Here is a 17,420-nt window from a genome sequence, read left to right as displayed (position 1 = left end):
ACAGGCAGGGCTTTCCCAGAATCAAAGCTTCCCTCCAGCCCCAGAGGTACAGGAAGGAGAGTAGAAGAAGGGGTCAGCGGAAAAGGATTTGCTGGCAGACAGAAGAGCTGGGAAAAGCAGTAGAAACAATTCTGGGCTCTCTCCCTTGGCAGCGGTCATTAGAGGGAGGAGAGCCCTCAGCAAGGACCTGTTAGAGGACAGAGGCTCCTGATTTTGGGGAGTGTTGGGGGAGAAACAGGACTCCCTGCCCAGGAGCTGCCCTGACCACAGCTTTCCCACTTCGTTTGTCCTGAATTTGAGAATTTCACGTACTGATCAGACAGGGTGACGTTGGGATTGAATCATGTCCCTGCAAAAGGCATATTCGGGGCCTAACTGCTGGTTGTATGGGTGGGAGCCCATCTGAAAATAGGACCTTTGAGGATGTTATTAATTAAGATGTGCCCAGCTGAATGACAGTGGGTCTTCATCCAACGTGGCTGAAGGAAGGCCTTATAAGCAAAGGAAATTGGACATGAAGGAGAAGCCACAGGTTGCAGCCAGAAGCTCAAAGCCCAGGAAACCCTGGAGAGAAAGGAGAGGACACTGCCAAGCGCGTCGCCATGAGATGGAGAACTGAGGTCCCCGCTGCTGGCGGCCAGCCAGACTGCCGCCGTCCGTCCGTCTTGCTTTGACGTGGGGCCTCTCCTCACCTTCAAACTGTGACCCAATCAGGTGCCATTGTTTAAGCCACCCTGTTGTGTGGTATTTGTTTTTGTGGCCAGGAAACTAAAACAGGCATTGAACATTTGAGGAAATGGAAGGAAGCCTTTCAGTTTCCCAAATAGCTACGGGGAAATAAAATGAAAGGAAGAGACGTCTTACTGGAAATACCAGCCTGAGTTCCTAACCAGAAAGCGTGATTGATAGAGTCGTTATTCCTTACTAGTTTTAAGATTTTAAAATGTCATTTGTCTAGTAAGTGCTGTGTTTCTTCTAATTTTTTTTCCAACTGATAGGTATTTTTAAAAAGTATTTATTGTGGGACATATATACAATATAAAATTTCTTGTTGTAGCCATTTTCAAGTATACAGGTCAGGGGTGCTGACACTGTTTCTTGTTTATAAGGACTTCTATAGTTTTATTTTTGATGGTGATTTCGCTATTTTTTTTCTTTTCTTTTTCTTTATTAGAGAAGTTGTAGGTTTAACTAGAGTTTTATTTGCCCTTAATCTTAACATTGAAGGAGGTACTGGTGTCAGGTATTGTTTATTCTGTTTTCCATATAATATCTCATGTAATCATTACAATAACCGCAAGAGGTGAGACACTACTATTATTCCCAAAAGGCTTCTGGAGAGAATCCTACTCAAGAACTTTTAAGATATTTGGGATGGGGTTGGGGAATAGCGGCCTTCAACAATGACTTAACAAATAGTAGTATTGTTGAGTTGTTCTAGTAGGAAAAACTGTTTCTGAACACATATCGATCTTATTTCTAGGTCTGTTATTTTTGAAGAGTTGCCCTGGTTTGCAGAGCTGAAAAGGGGTCTTTGCTCTTACAGTTATGATTTTCAGTCAAAGCCCATTCTTTCCTGGGGAGCCTGGATGGGGCTTCTCTGGACTTCTCTCCTGGCTGCAGAGTGGGCTGAGAGCTGCTCTCGGGGAGCCCATGGAACTTTGGTGTCCCCATCGTTTTCAGGACGTGCCCAGTGATGAAGAGCCGAGCGCCGCGGCCACGGTGGGGGCCATCCACCTCCTGGGCTTCTCCGACGAGATCCTCCTGCACATTCTGAGCCGCGTCCCCAGCACAGACCTGATTCTGAATGTCCGGCGCACCTGCCGGAAGCTGGCGGCCCTGTGCCTCGACAAGAGCCTCGTCCACACCGTGCTGCTGCAGAGGGACTACCAGGTGAGCCGGGTGTGGGGGCAGGAGATGGGCACAACCTAAAGGTTGGCCCTGTGCCCTGCGATGGGCGCCAGGGAGCCTATCAGAAGGGAGCAGGCGCTCTGCAGTCTTGACTGGAACAGTTTCTGATTCGTGACAGAAGCAAGGGGCAGGAGAGCGGGTGTCATCGTCCACCTGGAAGGGGATAGAGAGATGTGGACATTTTCCTGGGAAGGGGCCTAGAGCCCCTGGCACAGGAATAGAAAGGAACCTTACTTCCCAGTAGGTACCTAGGTGTGAAGTTGCTGGGTCACAGGATCCCTGGCTAAAGTTTCAGTGACGTTTCAGCCATCTCTACTGGTCCAGTGAGAGAGGCCATTGGGGTCCCCTCCAGCAGTGTAGAAGAGCCCCACCTGCTCGCCATCCTTGTCAGCGCTTGGGGGTGTCATCCTGTTGCACTGTAGCCTTCCTGGTGGGTGGTGCCCCGTGGTTTTAACCTGCACTCCCCTGACGAAGAGACAGCGATCATCTCTCCATGGAGTGCTTGGGCCATTGCTGTATCTCTTTCCAAAAGTGGCTTTTCAAGCCTTTTGCCCATTTACAGTTGAGTTCTTTGTCTTTTTCTTATTGAGTTAAGGAAATCTTTACATATCTGGATTCGGTCCTTTTGTCAGTTGCCTTCGTATTGTGATTATTTTCTCCCAGTCTGTGGTTTACCATTTCATTTTCTTAATAGTCTTTTTTTAAAAAATTTATTTATTAATTAAAAAATTTAACAAACGTAATAAAACATCATTAATAGTCTTTTGAAAAGTGAAAGTTGTTAATTTTGGTTAAGTCGGTTTATTATTATTATTATTATTTTGAATTCATACTTTTTGGGTTGTATTTAAGAAGTCTTTGCTAAGCCTGAGGTTATGAAAACTTCCTGCCAATATTGTCTTACAGAATTTTCTTAGATTTAGCTCTTGCAGCTAAGTCTCTGACCCATTGCACGTTAATATTTCTATATGGTATGAGATAAATCTGGGCTCAGTTTTTTTTGGCATATGACTGTCTAGTTGCTCAGCATCATTTATTAAACAGAGTATATTTTTCTTATTGAAAAATCAATTATGATAAAGCTTAAAGATAAAAATGAAAGTTGTTTTTAAAGTCTTAACCTTAACCCAGGTTTTAGAAGACTGTGGCAAAGGTGCCGGCTGCTCCTACTGGTGGTGAAGTGGTGCCTTTGAAGCGCAGAGCGGGGCCCTTCTAGACACTTTGCCCTTTTTGCTAGCCGTGGGGCTTCCTGCCCACGGGGCTCCTTTCTCTGGAGGAAGGGGGCGGATGCCTTGAGCGCTGTGCCACTTAATGTATGTCTGCAGTGTTGAAAATGTGCATATCCCTTGACTGTGCAGTTCTACTTCTAATTGTTTGCCCTCGAGCAGGAACCTGAAGTGCCGAAGCTTTATAGACAAGGGTGTGTTGGAGGCAGCCCAGTTGCCCAGCTGTTGCTGATGGCTGCTGTGCCTATCATTTGGGTCAGCTCCACTGGCCCAGGCCAGATGTTTAGGAGTATTTAATGATGTGAAGATGCATGTGTTGTGAAGGAAAGCAACAGGTGAAGCTAGATTCACAGAGCATGATTCTAGTTTTGTAACTTGTGTTAAAAAAACGGGCATCTCGCCCAGATAGCACCTGGCAGTCTGCAGGCCTCTTCCCAGGCAGCTGCACGCAGGAGGCTTTGGATTTGGCTCCTTCGCAGCAGCTGGGTGCTCTGGCCTGCTGCCTTAAGATAGGTGTGTGGGAAGTGGAAGGAGGGGGCGGGGCCAGCTTTCCCCTGGCTGTGTCTCCTCAGCTGGATCAGGGCCTCGTGGCCCCCTGATTGCTGCTGGGGAGCCTGAGCCCCTGAGGGGGTGAGGGAGATGCCCATGTGTTGGTGGTCCCTTTTCCTTCTCTTCCCTTCCCGTCCTTGTCCTGCAGGCGAGCGAGGACAAGGTGAAACAGCTCATAAGGGAGGTTGGCTGCGAGATCCAGCAGCTGAACATGGCCGGCTGCTACTGGCTGCCGGGTGCCACCCTTGAGCATGTCGCCCGCTGCCGCAGCCTGGTGAAGGTGAACCTCTCGGGCTGCCACCTGACGTCCCTGCGCCTGTCCCGGATGCTCTCGGCTCTGCAGCACCTGCGTTCTCTGGCCATCGATGTGAGCCCCGGCTTCGACGCTGGCCAGCTGAGCGGCGAGTGCAAGGCCACGCTGAGCCGCGTGCGGGAGCTCAAGCAGACGCTGTACACACCTTCCTACGGCGTGGTGCCCTGCTGTGCCAGCCTCGAGAAGCTGCTGCTCTACTTCGAGATCCTTGACCGCACGCGTGAGGGCGCCGTGCTCTCGGGCCAGCTGATGGTGGGCCAGAGCAACGTGCCCCACTACCAGAACCTGCGCGTCTTCTACGCCCGCCTGGCCCCCGGCTACATCAACCAGGAGGTGGTGCGCCTCTACCTGGCCGTGCTCAGTGACCGCACGCCCGAGAACCTCCATGCCTTCCTCATCTCCGTCCCCGGCAGCTTCGCTGAGAGCGGGGCCACGAAGAACCTCTTGGACTCCATGGCTCGCAATGTGGCCCTGGACGCCCTGCAGCTGCCCAGGTCCTGGCTCAACGGCTCGTCCCTCCTCCAGCACATGAAGTTCAACAACCCCTTTTACTTCAGCTTCAGCCGCTGCACCCTGTCCGGTGGCCACCTCATCCAGCGGGTCATCAACGGCGGCAAGGACCTCCGGAGCCTGGCAAGCCTGAACCTGAGTGGCTGCATCCACTGCCTGTCCCCAGACTCCCTCTTTCGCAAGGCGGAGGACGATATTGACAGCAGCATCCTCGAGACACTGGTGGTGTCCTGCTGCAACCTGCGGCACCTCAACCTCTCGGCCGCACACCACCACAGCTCCGAGGGGCTGGGCAAGCACCTCTGCCAGCTGCTGGCCCGCCTGCGGCACCTGCGTTCCCTCTCCCTGCCCGTCTGCTCCGTGGCCGACTCGGCCCCCAGGGCTGACCGGGCGCCTGCCCAGCCCGCCATGCACGCGGTGCCCCGGGGCTTCGGCAAGAAGGTACGCGTTGGTGTGCCGTCCTACCCCAGCTCCTTCTCGGGGCCCGCGGCCCCACAGCCCTCCTCTGTGTTCTGGGCCCTGCTGAAGAGCGTGTCCTTCCTGGAGCGCCTCGAGCTCATCGGCTCCAACTTCTCCTCCGCCATGCCTCGCAACGAGCCCGCCATCCGGAACTCCCTTCCGCCCTGCAGCCGGGCACAGAACGTCGGGGACTCGGAGGTGGCCGCCATTGGCCAGCTGGCCTTTCTGAAGCACCTGACGCTGGCCCAGCTGCCCAGCATCCTGACAGGCTCCGGGCTGGTCAGCATCGGCTTGCAGTGCCAACAGCTACAGTCCCTCTCGCTGGCCAACCTGGGCATGATGGGGAAGGTGGTCTACATGGCCGCCCTCTCAGACATGCTGAAGCACTGCAAGCGGCTGAAGGATCTCAGGTGAGGGGTCCATCTGCACCCCGGGGTCCTCGGGCCTGGCCCCCCGGAGGCCCCTAGTGCTGATAGGGGCCCTGAGTGAGTAGCCCGGTCCTACTCCTGGCATATACCAGCTGCTGAGTGTGTGTCAGCTGGGGGGCTGGGGAAGAGCTCCCTGGGAATTGGAATGAACCTGACACAGGCCGGTCTTCCAGGAGTTCAGAGTCCTGGGCGTGGGGTCTGGATCGAGGAACTTGACGATTGCAGGACTCAGTGACGGTCAGCATGCCTCGGCAGTGACCCTGCTTGCACCTCGGAGGACATGTGGGAGGGGCTTGAGCTGAGTGTTGGGGCCATGAGCCTTTGCAGTCACCTGAATGATTGCTGGCAGGGTCCTTTGCCAACACGGGGTCGACTGTCATCCTTGTGGTAGCCCCACGAGGCAGTGTTGTTCTCTAATGCTGCTGCTGGCACATGGCAGTACCAGGATTCGGACCTGGGGCTCTCTGGCCCATCTTTGCACACCTGAAGGTTGAGCAGGCGTGACCCAGGGGGTGTGGGGGCTGAGACTCTGGATAGGAAGGCGGCATGTGCTGCCCAGAGACAGACGTGAAAACTAGCTTGGCTGGCTCCTCAGCGTTGCAGGGTGTGGGGAGATGAGCTAGTAGAGGTGGCAGATTAGGTCTCTGAGGGGCTCCAACCAGGACAGGGAGAGAGTTAGGTTTCCTGCTTGGAAACTGTGGTCTCTCTGGCATCACCCATGGCCTGGAGGGGACAGGATGGAGGAGATAGAAAAAGATGGACATGGAAGGGCCGACCAAGAGTGGGGGAAGGAGGGGAGCTCCAAGGAATTCATCAAGGTTGTCATGGTAGGGAGCCGCACAAAATGAGTTTATTCCAGACAATGCCATGGAGTGAAGGCTACTCTTGTGAGGTCCCAGTTACCTAAGGATGTATTTGAAAAGCTTGACAAATAGATCTGAGCTTGGAAAATTAGAACATGTAGTGAAAGTGGTGGGCTTCAGCCCCACAAGGAACTTAGGTTGCGGGGGGAAGAGGAGGTGGGAGTCTGATAAATTTCCTGGTCTGTGAGTCCTGAGCTGGTGGCATGTGTGGGTGAGGGTGGTGTCAGGGCTGTGGAATCACGTGCCAGCCCAAAGAGGCACTGGGACAAGAATGTGCCCTTGTCCCTGAACAGCCAGCATGCCCACCTTTGCTTTTGCTGTGGGCCAGGCTCCTAGTGCGTGATGAGATAATGGAAGCTTGGAGGAGCTGAGCTCTACCTCCAGAGCTTAGTCTTGGCCATTCGGCCCAGAGTGGAGGCAGGTGTGACCTTGGTCAATCTCCACTCCCTCTTGAGCTCCTTTGAGAGTTTGGTATGGCAGGAAGTGAACTGGTAGAATGTTCTGCTCCTCACACTCTGGAACCTTCCAGAACTTCTCTGCAAGGCTGCATGCATGCCCTCTCTGCATGTCCCTCTCCTAACTCCCTGCTAGTCTTAGGGATGAGAAGCCCTGGAAGGGACCCTGGTTGCTATGAGCATCTCTACTCTCCTGCCATGTTGAATTGACATGCCCTGGCTCCTTGGCCTGAGCACATGCTGAGCTGCGGGTCTGGAGGAGCCAGTTTACACTGTAGTCCTTTGTCCCCAGTGCACAGTTCCTTGGAGAACGATGGTGCTGAGTGTTTAGTCCATCTTTGCCCCATGGGGAAAACATGGTGGTCGTGCCTCTTGGAATGTGCTGGGCTCTAGGTCTGGGCCTGCTGGAGCCCTGCTGCTTTCCAGGACACTTAGAGGTACTCCAGGGATGCCTGAGGGGCTGTGAGACCGGTCCAGGTGCACGGGGCAGGGACCTGGCTGCTCCATCCTGGGGCCTGGTGCTCAGTGTGGGGCTTCTCTCCCAGCTGCTGGTTCCCAGGCCCGCCCGGTGGGGAGTGGGCACCCGACATCCCTCTCCCAGCATGCCTTTGCCTCCCTGGAGTCACGTACCCTCAGGGTTAACTTCTGGCCCCGGCGCCTGTCCTGCCTGGGCTGGGTGGGCCACCGTTGTCTGCCCAGAGTGAGGAGGGACTCTCAGTGCCGCAGCCAACCCCCTTGCACCATCCTTCACAGGACCAGCCTGGACCCCTGTTTTGGGGCCATTCTGACTTCTGGAATGGGGGCCACCTTCTGTCTGGTAAGCTCGCTTGGAGGGTGGGGAGGGTCCCTGGAAAGGGATCAGAGCTGGAGGTCCAAGGGTTCCTTTCTCCCTCAGGGTCCCCTATTCTCGCTCTGCATCCCTCCTAGACGCACTGTTGCCAGCGCCTTCTCTTCACGTGGGTGCATTTTGTCTTTGGACAGTGTCCCTCTCCACCTCGTTGCTTCCTTTCCTGAAGGCACAGTTGTGAGTGTGTGGTAATGGGCCACGTTTAATTTGAAGTTGCAAATGGATCATAAGATACATTTGAAAGAGGAGAAACCACCCCAGATCTGCTGTCTTATTCCCCTACTTGACTCTTGGGACCCGGAATAGAATATTTCCTACATTCCGGCTGCCCAGGCAAGCATTTTAGTTCTAATTTAACTAAACCTGGAGCCAGCGTGTCTCCTGACCCTATCAGCATTGCCATCGGTTCCTTTGCTTTGTTGCGGATTCATTAAAAGTCCATTTTTTTTGACCCTCCTGTGGTCATCAGGCTGTGTTTGATAAAAATAGAAATTAGTGAAAATAAAGTAATACATTCCTGTAGTTTAAAAAGAATATGAAAAGGCTCATAAGGAAACCACTAGTTTTCTGTCCCACATCTGCCTTGCATCTAGAATGTTCCTGAAGCATCTGCTGTGCCTGCAGAGCCAGCCGGGAATGTAAGAGCTGCCCGCTCCCCTGGGCCTGAGGTTGTACCAAGTCCCCATTGGAGCTGCTGGCCCTGGGGAGGGTGGGGCGGTAGTATCTGGGCCCTGGTCCCCCACCCCACCCTTCCCTGGGCCCTGCCCTGCTCTCTCTTCTCCAGAAGGTGGACCCACTTGGAACCCCGACCGTCAGACCATGGGGTGGAGGGGGCCCTGTGAAGGGAGGGGCAGGGCCTTGCGGTCAGCGGTTGGCACGTGGCCTGTGGTGGCGTGCAGTCGGGGCTCACAGTTCTCTCCGGGCAGGTGGCTGTCGGGACTGGCTTCCTCGTGGGATGACTCTGAAGTCTAAACAAGTAGAACTTAGAAAGCATGCAGAACAGGGTGTGGCACCCGTGAGATATGTTTTAATTATTTATCCTTACACAGGTGTCTGAGCACCTGCTGTGCCACCTGCGGGTCTGGCTCCTGGCTCCTGGAGCATTGAGCAGAGCCGGTGCGGCGCTTGCTCCTGCGGGGCTTATGTTCTGGAGGGGAACAGCAGCCAGAGGGGTGGACAGTGAATTGAAGGCTCTTCTTGGAAAGTAACAAGTGCCCTGAAAGGCAGCAGGGTGAGGGGTGCTGGGAGCAGGTGGGCGCTAGTGGACAGGTCGGTGGTGGCTGAGATTCCAGCCAAGGATTTGAGGAGTTGAATTAGCAGAGCAGCCCAGAGGCAAGGCTGTTCCAGACGAGGGGGTGCTAGAGGCGCGCCCTCCAATCCAGTGGCCATGAGCCCCGGGGTCTATTTACATTTAAATGGCTTACGGTTATATAAAAGTAAACATACAGGTGCTCCATAAGCACCTGTGACTAGTGGCTGCCGGACATAGGACATGGCCACCCTCACAAAGAGCTTTTGGCTGGGGCTGGATTAGAGCACAGGGCCTGAGTCAGGGCAGGCCTGGGGGCTCTAAGGAACAGCCAGGCGGGCCGTGTGACTGGAACAGAGCATTTGAGGGGAGCAGAAAGGTGACAGGGTCCCTCTGGTTGCAGAGTGGAGAATGAGTTTGGGCAAGGGTAGAAGCAGGGCCACCGTCAGGGACCCTGGAGGCAACTCATGTGAGCACACAGGTGGCGGCAGTGGCGGTGGCCAGGTTCTGATGAATCAAAAGGCGAGATCCAAAGATTGCCTGAGATGAGAGAGGGTTCAAGATAGTTCTGAGTCTGTGGCCTGAGCAGTTGGACAGCAGAGCCGGGACAGCTGTGGGGCAGATCAGGTGTGTGTTTTGAGTTTAAGGTGCCCGTTGATGTCCGTGCGGGTTCCCCCCTTCCCGTAACCAGTGGTGGTGAGTCGCATTCAGCGAGAGGGAAGGTTTGGCGGGACATAGATGGTGTTTAGCTGTGGAACTAGGTGAGAGCAAAGATTGGCCCACAGGCCACCTTCTGGTCAGAAAGAGGGGGAAGAGTCAGGAGAGGAAGCTGAGGCATTGGCAGTGAGCTGGGACCAGGTGGCATACTGGAAGCTAAAGGAGAGTGGTGAGGAGCGATTGTTGGAGTGCACATTTGAGCCCCACGTTATTTGGCAGGTGCTTTTTACCTGCTTCCAGGTACTGACTCCTTTACTGTTTTCAGCAACCCTGTGAGCATCGTCCTCCTTCCCTGATTTGCAAACAAGGAAAACAAGACATTGGTGAACTTGCCCGGCCCCTTGCTGGCCAGCTTGCAGCCTGGGGCTTCCCACGTCATGGGCATGGAGCATGGGGTGGGGGCACATGGCAGCCTTTCGTGGCGACAGAGGGCCCTTGGGTCTTCCCCAGGACCGGGGCCATGGGCATGGGCTGCAGCAGTGTGGCCGCAGAGAGTGAGTGGGGTTTGTAGGCCACTGTTCATAATGGCGTCTCTGTGCCCGAATGGAGCCCGTGCCCAGTGGCTGACTGAGAGCCACATTTGCTCCGCGCCGGGTACAGCCTGTACGGAACAGCCACCGGTTTCCAGAATGTAGCCAAATGGCCCCATTCCTTTGGATCCCTGCCTCTTACTGCAGGCAGTGCCCAGGGAAGCGGGAGGGACGGGAGCAGGTGGTGCTCATTGCCATGGGCTGCCGGCTATAGAGGAAGAGAGAAAGTGCTGGGCTCCTGAGCTTCCCGGGGGGATGTTCCTCTGCCGAGGCTCCATGTTCGTGAATCCGGACTGGATACAGCCCTGGCGGGGGCCGGGGGAGGCGTCCTGTTGGGGCAGAGCCCGGCAGGAGCAAGTTCTCCTAGCTGGGGGCGTCATAGGCCTCGGGCTCGGGGCGCCCCTTGGCATGAGCGGACTCCCAGCTGGTGAGAAACAGCACCTCTTTCCTGGGGACTGGGGTTAAGCCCTCACTGGTGGAAGAGGGAGGGGAGAGTCACCCCGCATCACCCTGGGCTGTTCGTGGCCTCAGCACCCGGCAGCGTCCAGGTGGAAGCTGAAGCGCCCTCTGAGCATCTGAAGGGCTGTCCCCATAGGGCAGCGGGGCCTGTGCGCTGGGCGGGCTGGAGGAATGGGGCAGGACCTCAGGCAGGGCCCCCTGAACCCCCATGATCCCCAGGGCCTTCTGTGTCCACAAGCGGGGCGAGACTCACGTCAGCCTTCAGGCAGCAGAATTTGGAGACCCTGTTCTTTTTGCGTGGTTGCCTTGTGGGACTGCTGCGTGGGGGAAGGGCCCAAGCCTTCTGCACAGTGGGGCTGTGCAGACCACTCTGGCCACCATGTCCTCCCCACAGGACCGGCCAGGCGCTGCCCTAGGACCACCCGGCCAGGCTGCCCTTGGTGTGGACAGGGCCCGAGCCCAGGGGTGCCCAGCAAGGTTGGGAGGCCCCACAGGACAGACCACACTCCCACGGCACCGTTCACATGCCCCAACCCAAACACCTGGGGGCTGAGGGGGAGGAAAATCCGGAAGTGGCTGTCTAGTTGAACAGCATGCACATACGCGTGCGCACACATGCACACGCACGCTGCACGCACACCTGCCTGCCGCCTGGTTTAGTCCCTGGGCTCAGGGAACCCAGGGCGGCTCTCGTGGTGCTGTGGCGCCACCTTGCGGCCAAGGTGCCCGCAGCCCTCACCAGCCGGCTGCCCTCATCTCCCGCGTAGGTGGAGTACCCTGAAACATCCGAAGGCCAGACACCTGAAATCCAGGTGTAGGTAGGGCTGGACTCCCTCCCAGGCTGTAGGGGAGGGTCCTTCCTGCCTTCTCTTAGCTTCTGGTGGAACCTGGCCATTCTTGGAGCGCCAGCTTCTGCCCCCTTTGTCCCATGGCCACCCTTCCCACTGTCTGTCTGTGTCCACATTGCCTCCTCTTAAGAAGGACCCCAGTTGTTGGACTTAGGGCCCACCCCTTTCTAGCATGGCCTCACCCTAACTCGATGAGAGTTTAAAGGACCCTATTTCCAAATAAGGTCACGTTCTGAGGTTCTGGGTGGATGTGGTTTTGGGGGACTGCTGTTCCACCCAGGATGACTGTTTAGCCTGAGCCAGCCCGTGGAGGCTGCCATGGATTGGGGGTGCTGGGCCGGCAGCACTGCTCTGGGAACAGGCCCAGTGACACTCATGACTGTGGTTGTTTCAGAATCTTCCCATCCCCTTCCCCACCTTCCAGTCTGCTAAGGGACGCTTCCTTTAAAGAGAGACCCAAATAGCGCATTCACGTGTGCTCTTGAGAAAAATGAACTTCTCAGGATTCAGGCTGGCAGGAGGATTGGGGTTTGCTTGTTGTCTGGGCTTTGGCAGATCTGGGCTCTTACCCTTGGCGAGAGTGAGACTTCCTGCGCCACCGCTGCTGTCTCCGGGAGGCATCTGCTCTCTGTTTGCAGCCACCTGAAATTCCTGTTTCGTGAAAAACAAAATTCGTTAGATGGGATTCAGGGGGCCCCCCATGTGGGGTGTCATCTTGCGTTGCAGTTCGGACGGCAGTAGTTGCGTGGGGTATGGCTCTCCTTCTGGCCCGTACCCCAGAACAGCCCTGCCAGGGGCCCTCTTCAGCCCAGGGCTGCTTCTGGGAGGTGAGTGGTGGAATTTCTCAAGCAGACCCCCAAAGGACCTGCGTTTCCCCCACCAGCTTAGTGTCTCAAGCTTACTATGATTTCTACTTATTTAATGAAAATAAAATTAAAATAAAAAACCAGCCAATTTCAGGTATTCAGGAACTATGCGTGATGAGTGGCTGCAGCATTGGGCAGCTCAGAATAGAACATTTCTGTCATTCCAGAAAGTTCTATTGAACAGCTCAGTGCTAGTTGTCAGGATCTGGTTTTATTTTTTCTAACTTTTTTTCTTGCTAACCCTGAGTAACATATTCTTTGCTCCTCCCTTGTTGGAGTCAGGGTCTTGTGACTTGTTAGAGATTCCTGGTGTTAGGGCTGATGGACAGGGTTGTAAGGCCCTGTGGTTCTTGTTTGGCCCTGAGGGCTAGGGGAGGGGGGGTGTGGGCCCCTGTTTTCTGTCCCTTGCGCTCCTGGGTCAAGCTGACTCTCCACTCTCCTTGGGTTCCCAGCAGTTGGCCACCTCTTGGGGCTTGTGGGGGTGGGGCATTTCTCACTTACCCTGGAGGGCTCACAGCCGCAGGCCACCATCCCAGGGCATCCCTGGAGTCCTTGGAGCTGTAGACTTTGGCCTCCTCTATTTCCAGTGAGGCGTGGGCCTCTGGCATTCCCTGCTGCCACCCCACGCCCGGGAGGTGGGCTTTGCATGTGGGCCGTGTCTGCCTGGGTCACAGCTGTAAGGAGGTGGTCCACAGGGCCCCCCAGTCCTGACGCCATGCCTCTCCAGGGGGTGATCTGTGCAGTGGACAGGCCTTAGAGGGTGTTACTAGATGGATTTGCTGGGCTGGACTCAGGAAAGTAGTAACATCCAAGGGAAGAAAAAGCCCGTGACCTTGGCAGCAGGCAGCGTGCCCCATTTGCCTGGCCACAGCAGGGCTGGGGCTCACGGCACCATCCTGGTCTAGCTCTCGGGGGCCTGGCTGCTTGCCAGAGAGATCCGTCCCCAGCCGTACTTCGGTTTAAATCTGTCAGTGTTGTTGAGGGCTCACTCCGAAATAACCTTGAACAGTGCCCCGTGGCCGCCCTTTACAGCATCTGGTTTTCCGCCATCAGGTTCTTATGGTCTGACGTAGGTGACCCCAAGATTGATTGAGCCCATTTGGTGAACTCCCTGCTGGAATTCTGTCCTTTGTTAGAACCTCCTCCCTGCCTGGGCTCTCTGCAGCAGGCAATGGGCTCTGGTTGGCCCCCCTGCCTCTGTCAGGGCCCCTGGCTGTGGGTCCGTCACCTCAGCCCACAGCCCTGCTGGAAGCCCGCCCGGCTCCTGCTGCCTTCATGTGCCCGCCTAACAGCTGCCCACTCGGCAGGAGCCGCCTCCTCTCCCACTCGCGCTGCGGCCTTGACCGGCTCTGACCAGGAGATCAGTGACTCCATAAACATTCACACCAGCTTTTCAGAAGTGTAAGATGATGCATGTATGTGTCTGAAGGAGACCTGAAATTCTGCCCAAGGACAGAAAAGAAAGACGCTTCCCCGAGCTGAGTTCTGCTTTCTGCAGATGACCGCTGTGCCTGGGCTTACTATGGTTTCGGGGAAAGTTTTGGGTATGCACAGTACATGCTGATCTCCTCCTGAAGGCCGTCTTGGTCTGTTTATGTAACTAGCGTGGGAGGACCCTCCTCTGGGAGCATCCGTGGTCTGTCTCTCTTTGGTGCCTGGGTTAGTGTCCCAGGGCTGCTGTGAGAAATGACCTTAAACTTGGAGGTAAGGGGGCGCTTAAAACAGCAGATGCTTTTTCTCTCCCAGGTCAGGAGCCTGGAAGTCTGCATTCAGGGTGGCGGCAGCACTGCTTTCTTCTGGAGGCTCGGAGGAAGGGTCTCCTCCATGCCTCCCTCCTGACTGCTGAGGGTGGCCAGCCTTGGCTTCCCTGCTCTCTGCCCCATCTTCATGTGGCCTTCCATGTGCATGTGGAAGGGGGTTGTGTCCTATAAGGATGCCAGTCATTGGATTTAGGGCCCATTCTAATCCGATGACCTCATCTTAAGTTGATGGCATTTGCATAGTCCCCATCTCCAAATAAGGTCACATTCATAGGTACTGGGGGTGGGGCTGGACAGACTTTTTGGGGGGCAGCATTCAGTCCTGCAGCTTCCCTTCCCCATCCTCCTGACTCTCATTCCATCCCTCAAATGTCCCTGCCTTGACCCTGTGTGTGCCTGGCTGTCCACATAGTCCCTTGAGTTTCCATTCCAGCCCTCTCTGCATTGCCCTTCTCATCCGCGGCGAGCTCGTGGGGCCTGTGGCTCCAGCTTCTTCCACAGATCCAGGTGTCTTTTCCAGGTTCTAGAACTGTGCTTCAGCTATCAGCTGAAGTTCCCGCACATTTTCCTCAGCTCTTCAGACGTCTCCCCACATCCATCACTGTGCCCTTGAAGGCTGCCTTGTCCTGTCTGCTTTCTGGCTGGCTGGACGGACTCCCACAGAAGGGTCTGGGATGTTGTCATCTACGTCACTGTCCCACAGCCCACCGTCTGCCCTGGGTTCTCCTGCAGCCTCCTGGCCCCTCTGTGCCTGGGCTCAGGGGCTGCCTCCATAGGTCCTGGTGTTATACTGGCCTCTTTCCACTGTTTTTCAGAAAACAAACCTGGCCGCCTGGCCCCAGCCTTCCTGGCTCCCTCCCTCCACGTGGTGTTTGTCCCTCACAGGCTGAGCAGTACCTGTGCACTGTCTCTGCTGTGAATCAGAGCTCCCCATGGGCAGGGACCATGTGTGGTTTCATCCATCCGTACCCCTGCCCAGCACACGGTGTCTGCAGAAGTGGGGTGCTGAGTGAGGCTTCTGGGCACGCTGAGCAGGCAGCAGGGCCCACACGGGGCAGGCAGGCTTAGGTGGGGGACCCTGCCTGGCTCTAAGCACGGACCTTGAGCAGGGGCTCCATCCAGGGACTCCTCAGTGGGATCTGAGGCTGGCTGGTTGCCTCGGATGCACAGTCTCCCCCAAGTCAGAATCTCCCAGGGAGACCCGGGGGTTTGCTCTGTCCTCCCCACTCCAGGGAGTTGTGGTGCAGGCATTCGTGGGAACAGCTCGGCTGCCCCGCCCCCTTTTGCAGCCGTGTTGAAATGGAACTTCCATACCGAAGGCATCTGTTTTAAGCATGCAATTCACTGACTTTTTGAATATATACAGAGTTGCGCAACCATCACCACATCCGAGTTCAGGACATTTCCCTCATTCCAGAAAGAGCAGCCACTCCCCCTCCTTGGCTGCTGCTGCTCTAGTTTCTGTCTCGATGGACTTTTCCTGTTCTGGACACTTCACAGGGACGGCCCCACACTGCCCGCTCTTCCGTCCAGCTTCGGTCACTCAGCATCTCAGGTTTTTAAAATTTTTCGTCTTCAACTTAAACAATTTATTTCAAAGTTGTGTTGCTTTACAGACAATGAAGGCTTAAGATTATCATTCAAATAAATCACTCAGATCTAGAATGGGTTCAGATCCAGGCCATTTGGGGGCCTATACGGAGAATAAGTTCCTAGGTAAGGGTCCCTGAGAACAGGTGCTCATGTCAGATTCGCTGCTGCTAGTTCAGAAAAAAAGTGGTGAGTGATTTACCTGTCTCCGTCAGTGCCCTTGACCTCTGTCTAGAGGTCTCTGTCCAAATTTCTTATCTTACTATACAAAATAGTGGCCCGTAGGAGCAACTGATAAGTTGAACCAATGAAATTGATATTTTTGTAGATCTCAAATGGTTGTCATTAATTTCATATGATTCAAGCTAACATTTATAGGTCAGATCCACAGAATTTAGTTAATGCTAGTCTTCCACAAAATTCTGTTTTTTCCTGTTATTTTATTACTAAAATTTTTTAGTGAGAAATATCCACACACATACAATTCAACCATACTGTACAATCAGTGGCTCACAATATCATCACATAGTTGTGTGTTCTTCATCATGATCATTTTTAGAACATTTGCATCACTCCAGAAATAGAAATAAAAAGAAAAAAAAACCTCATACCCCATAACCCTTCCCCTTCCATCCCACTGACCCACAGTATTTCAGTCTACCCAATTCTCACTCTTTCTCTCCCTCTATTATTTATTTATTTTTTTAATCTTTTTTTTTTTTAACTCATCTGTCTATACCCTGGATAAAAGGAGCATCAGACACAAGGTTTTCACAATCCCACAGTCACATTGTGAAAGCTATGTAGTTATACAGTCTTCTTCAAGACTCTAGGCTGTTGAAACACAGCTCAACAGTTTTAGATATTTTCCTTCAGCCATTTCAGTGTACCATAAACTAAAAAGTATATAATGCATAATAAGCTCCAGGATGACCTCTCAACTCTGTTTGGAATCTCTCAGCCCCTGACACTTAGGAGACTCATTTCTTTCTTCCCCCTTGTGGTCATGAAGTCCTTATCCTGCCTGTGAGCATCTTGTTTCTGAGGTTCTTCCCTGATGTAGCGTGGATCGTGCTTCTCTCCTTTTTATTCCTGACCATAGTCCATCGTATGGCTAGATCACATTTACGAGTTGATATGGGCCTTTGGGTTGTTTCCACTGTTAGGTATTTGGGATAATGCTGTGTGAACATTTGTGTACACATCTGAGAGTGAACGTACGCTTTCATTTCCCCTGGGCAGAAACCAGGAGAGGACTTGTGCTGTCATGTAACTCTGTGTTTAACCTTTTGTGGGACTTAGATTGGGCCCCCTTTAGCTCCCAAGACTCACTTGGAGGGGTCCTGGGCTAGTGGACGCCCTAGCCCCCTATGCTGGGGCCGCCTGCCGTGCTGGCTCTTACCTGCGCCTCTCTCCCCCCAGGCTGGAGCAGCCCTACTTCAGCGCCAACGCCCAGTTCTTCCAGGCGCTGAGCCAGTGCCCCTCCCTGCAGCGCCTGTGCCTCGTCTCCCGCAGTGGCACCCTCCAGCCTGACGCCGTGGTGGCCTTCATGGCCCGCTGCCTGCACGTCGTTGTCTGCCACATGTTCACTGGGGAGTCCCTTGCCACCTGCAAGAGCCTGCAGCAGTCTCTGCTCCGGAGGTGAGTGGCCCGGGAAGGCTGGTGGTTTTGAGGGCGAAGGCCCCACTCAGCCAGGGAGGCAGGGGGCTCAGACAGCTCTGCCATCTAGAGGCAGCCTTGATAGGTTTCCTCAGGCTGCAGGGAGCACCCGAAAGTTACTTAGTAGAGTTTACGAGAGCCAGCAGTGATGGCCTGAGGTCGAGGGGTGATTTCCTTTCTG

General features: G+C 54.6%; 2 protein-coding genes across 5 annotated transcripts in view; one reads left to right on the top strand and one right to left on the bottom strand.

The window, feature by feature from the left end:
- Positions 1-17,420, top strand: part of FBXL18 (F-box and leucine rich repeat protein 18) — a 62,592-nt gene that overhangs the window by 4,694 nt on the left and 40,478 nt on the right. Inside the window, exons 2-4 of one of the 2 annotated variants that reach the window (XR_013167776.1) lie at positions 1,684-1,893; positions 3,835-10,484; positions 17,003-17,092. Coding sequence is in view for 1 of the 2 variants with exons in the window: in XM_077140510.1 (XP_076996625.1) it covers positions 1,684-1,893; positions 3,835-5,378; positions 17,003-17,221 (1,973 nt within the window). In the remaining variant the exon portion in view is untranslated. Of the gene's footprint in view, positions 1-1,683; positions 1,894-3,834; positions 10,485-17,002; positions 17,222-17,420 lie in introns of those variants that run through there. The other variant, XM_077140510.1, reaches the window with a different exon arrangement.
- Positions 6,002-13,543, bottom strand: LOC143666919 (uncharacterized). 3 transcript variants are annotated; one of them, XM_077140512.1, is made up of 4 exons: positions 12,732-13,543; positions 11,934-12,015; positions 9,758-9,819; positions 6,002-8,529 (listed from the first exon to the last, which is right to left on the bottom strand). In XM_077140512.1, the coding sequence occupies exons 1-4, from the start codon at positions 12,945-12,947 to the stop codon at positions 8,374-8,376; spliced, it is 516 nt and encodes a 171-aa protein (XP_076996627.1). In that variant the 5' UTR covers positions 12,948-13,543; the 3' UTR covers positions 6,002-8,373. The 3 variants fall into 3 exon arrangements, with proteins under 3 accessions (XP_076996627.1, XP_076996629.1, XP_076996628.1); XM_077140514.1 differs by lacking the exon at positions 6,002-8,529 and adding an exon at positions 8,552-9,421 and having other exon boundaries at positions 12,732-13,485; XM_077140513.1 differs by lacking the exon at positions 6,002-8,529 and adding an exon at positions 8,552-9,350 and having other exon boundaries at positions 12,732-13,485.

Source organism: Tamandua tetradactyla, chromosome 23 (assembly GCF_023851605.1).
Source record: "Tamandua tetradactyla isolate mTamTet1 chromosome 23, mTamTet1.pri, whole genome shotgun sequence".
NCBI classification, from domain to species: domain Eukaryota; kingdom Metazoa; phylum Chordata; class Mammalia; order Pilosa; family Myrmecophagidae; genus Tamandua; species Tamandua tetradactyla.
Note: the sequence above shows the minus strand (reverse complement) of the source record. Positions and strands in the feature narration are given on the sequence as shown.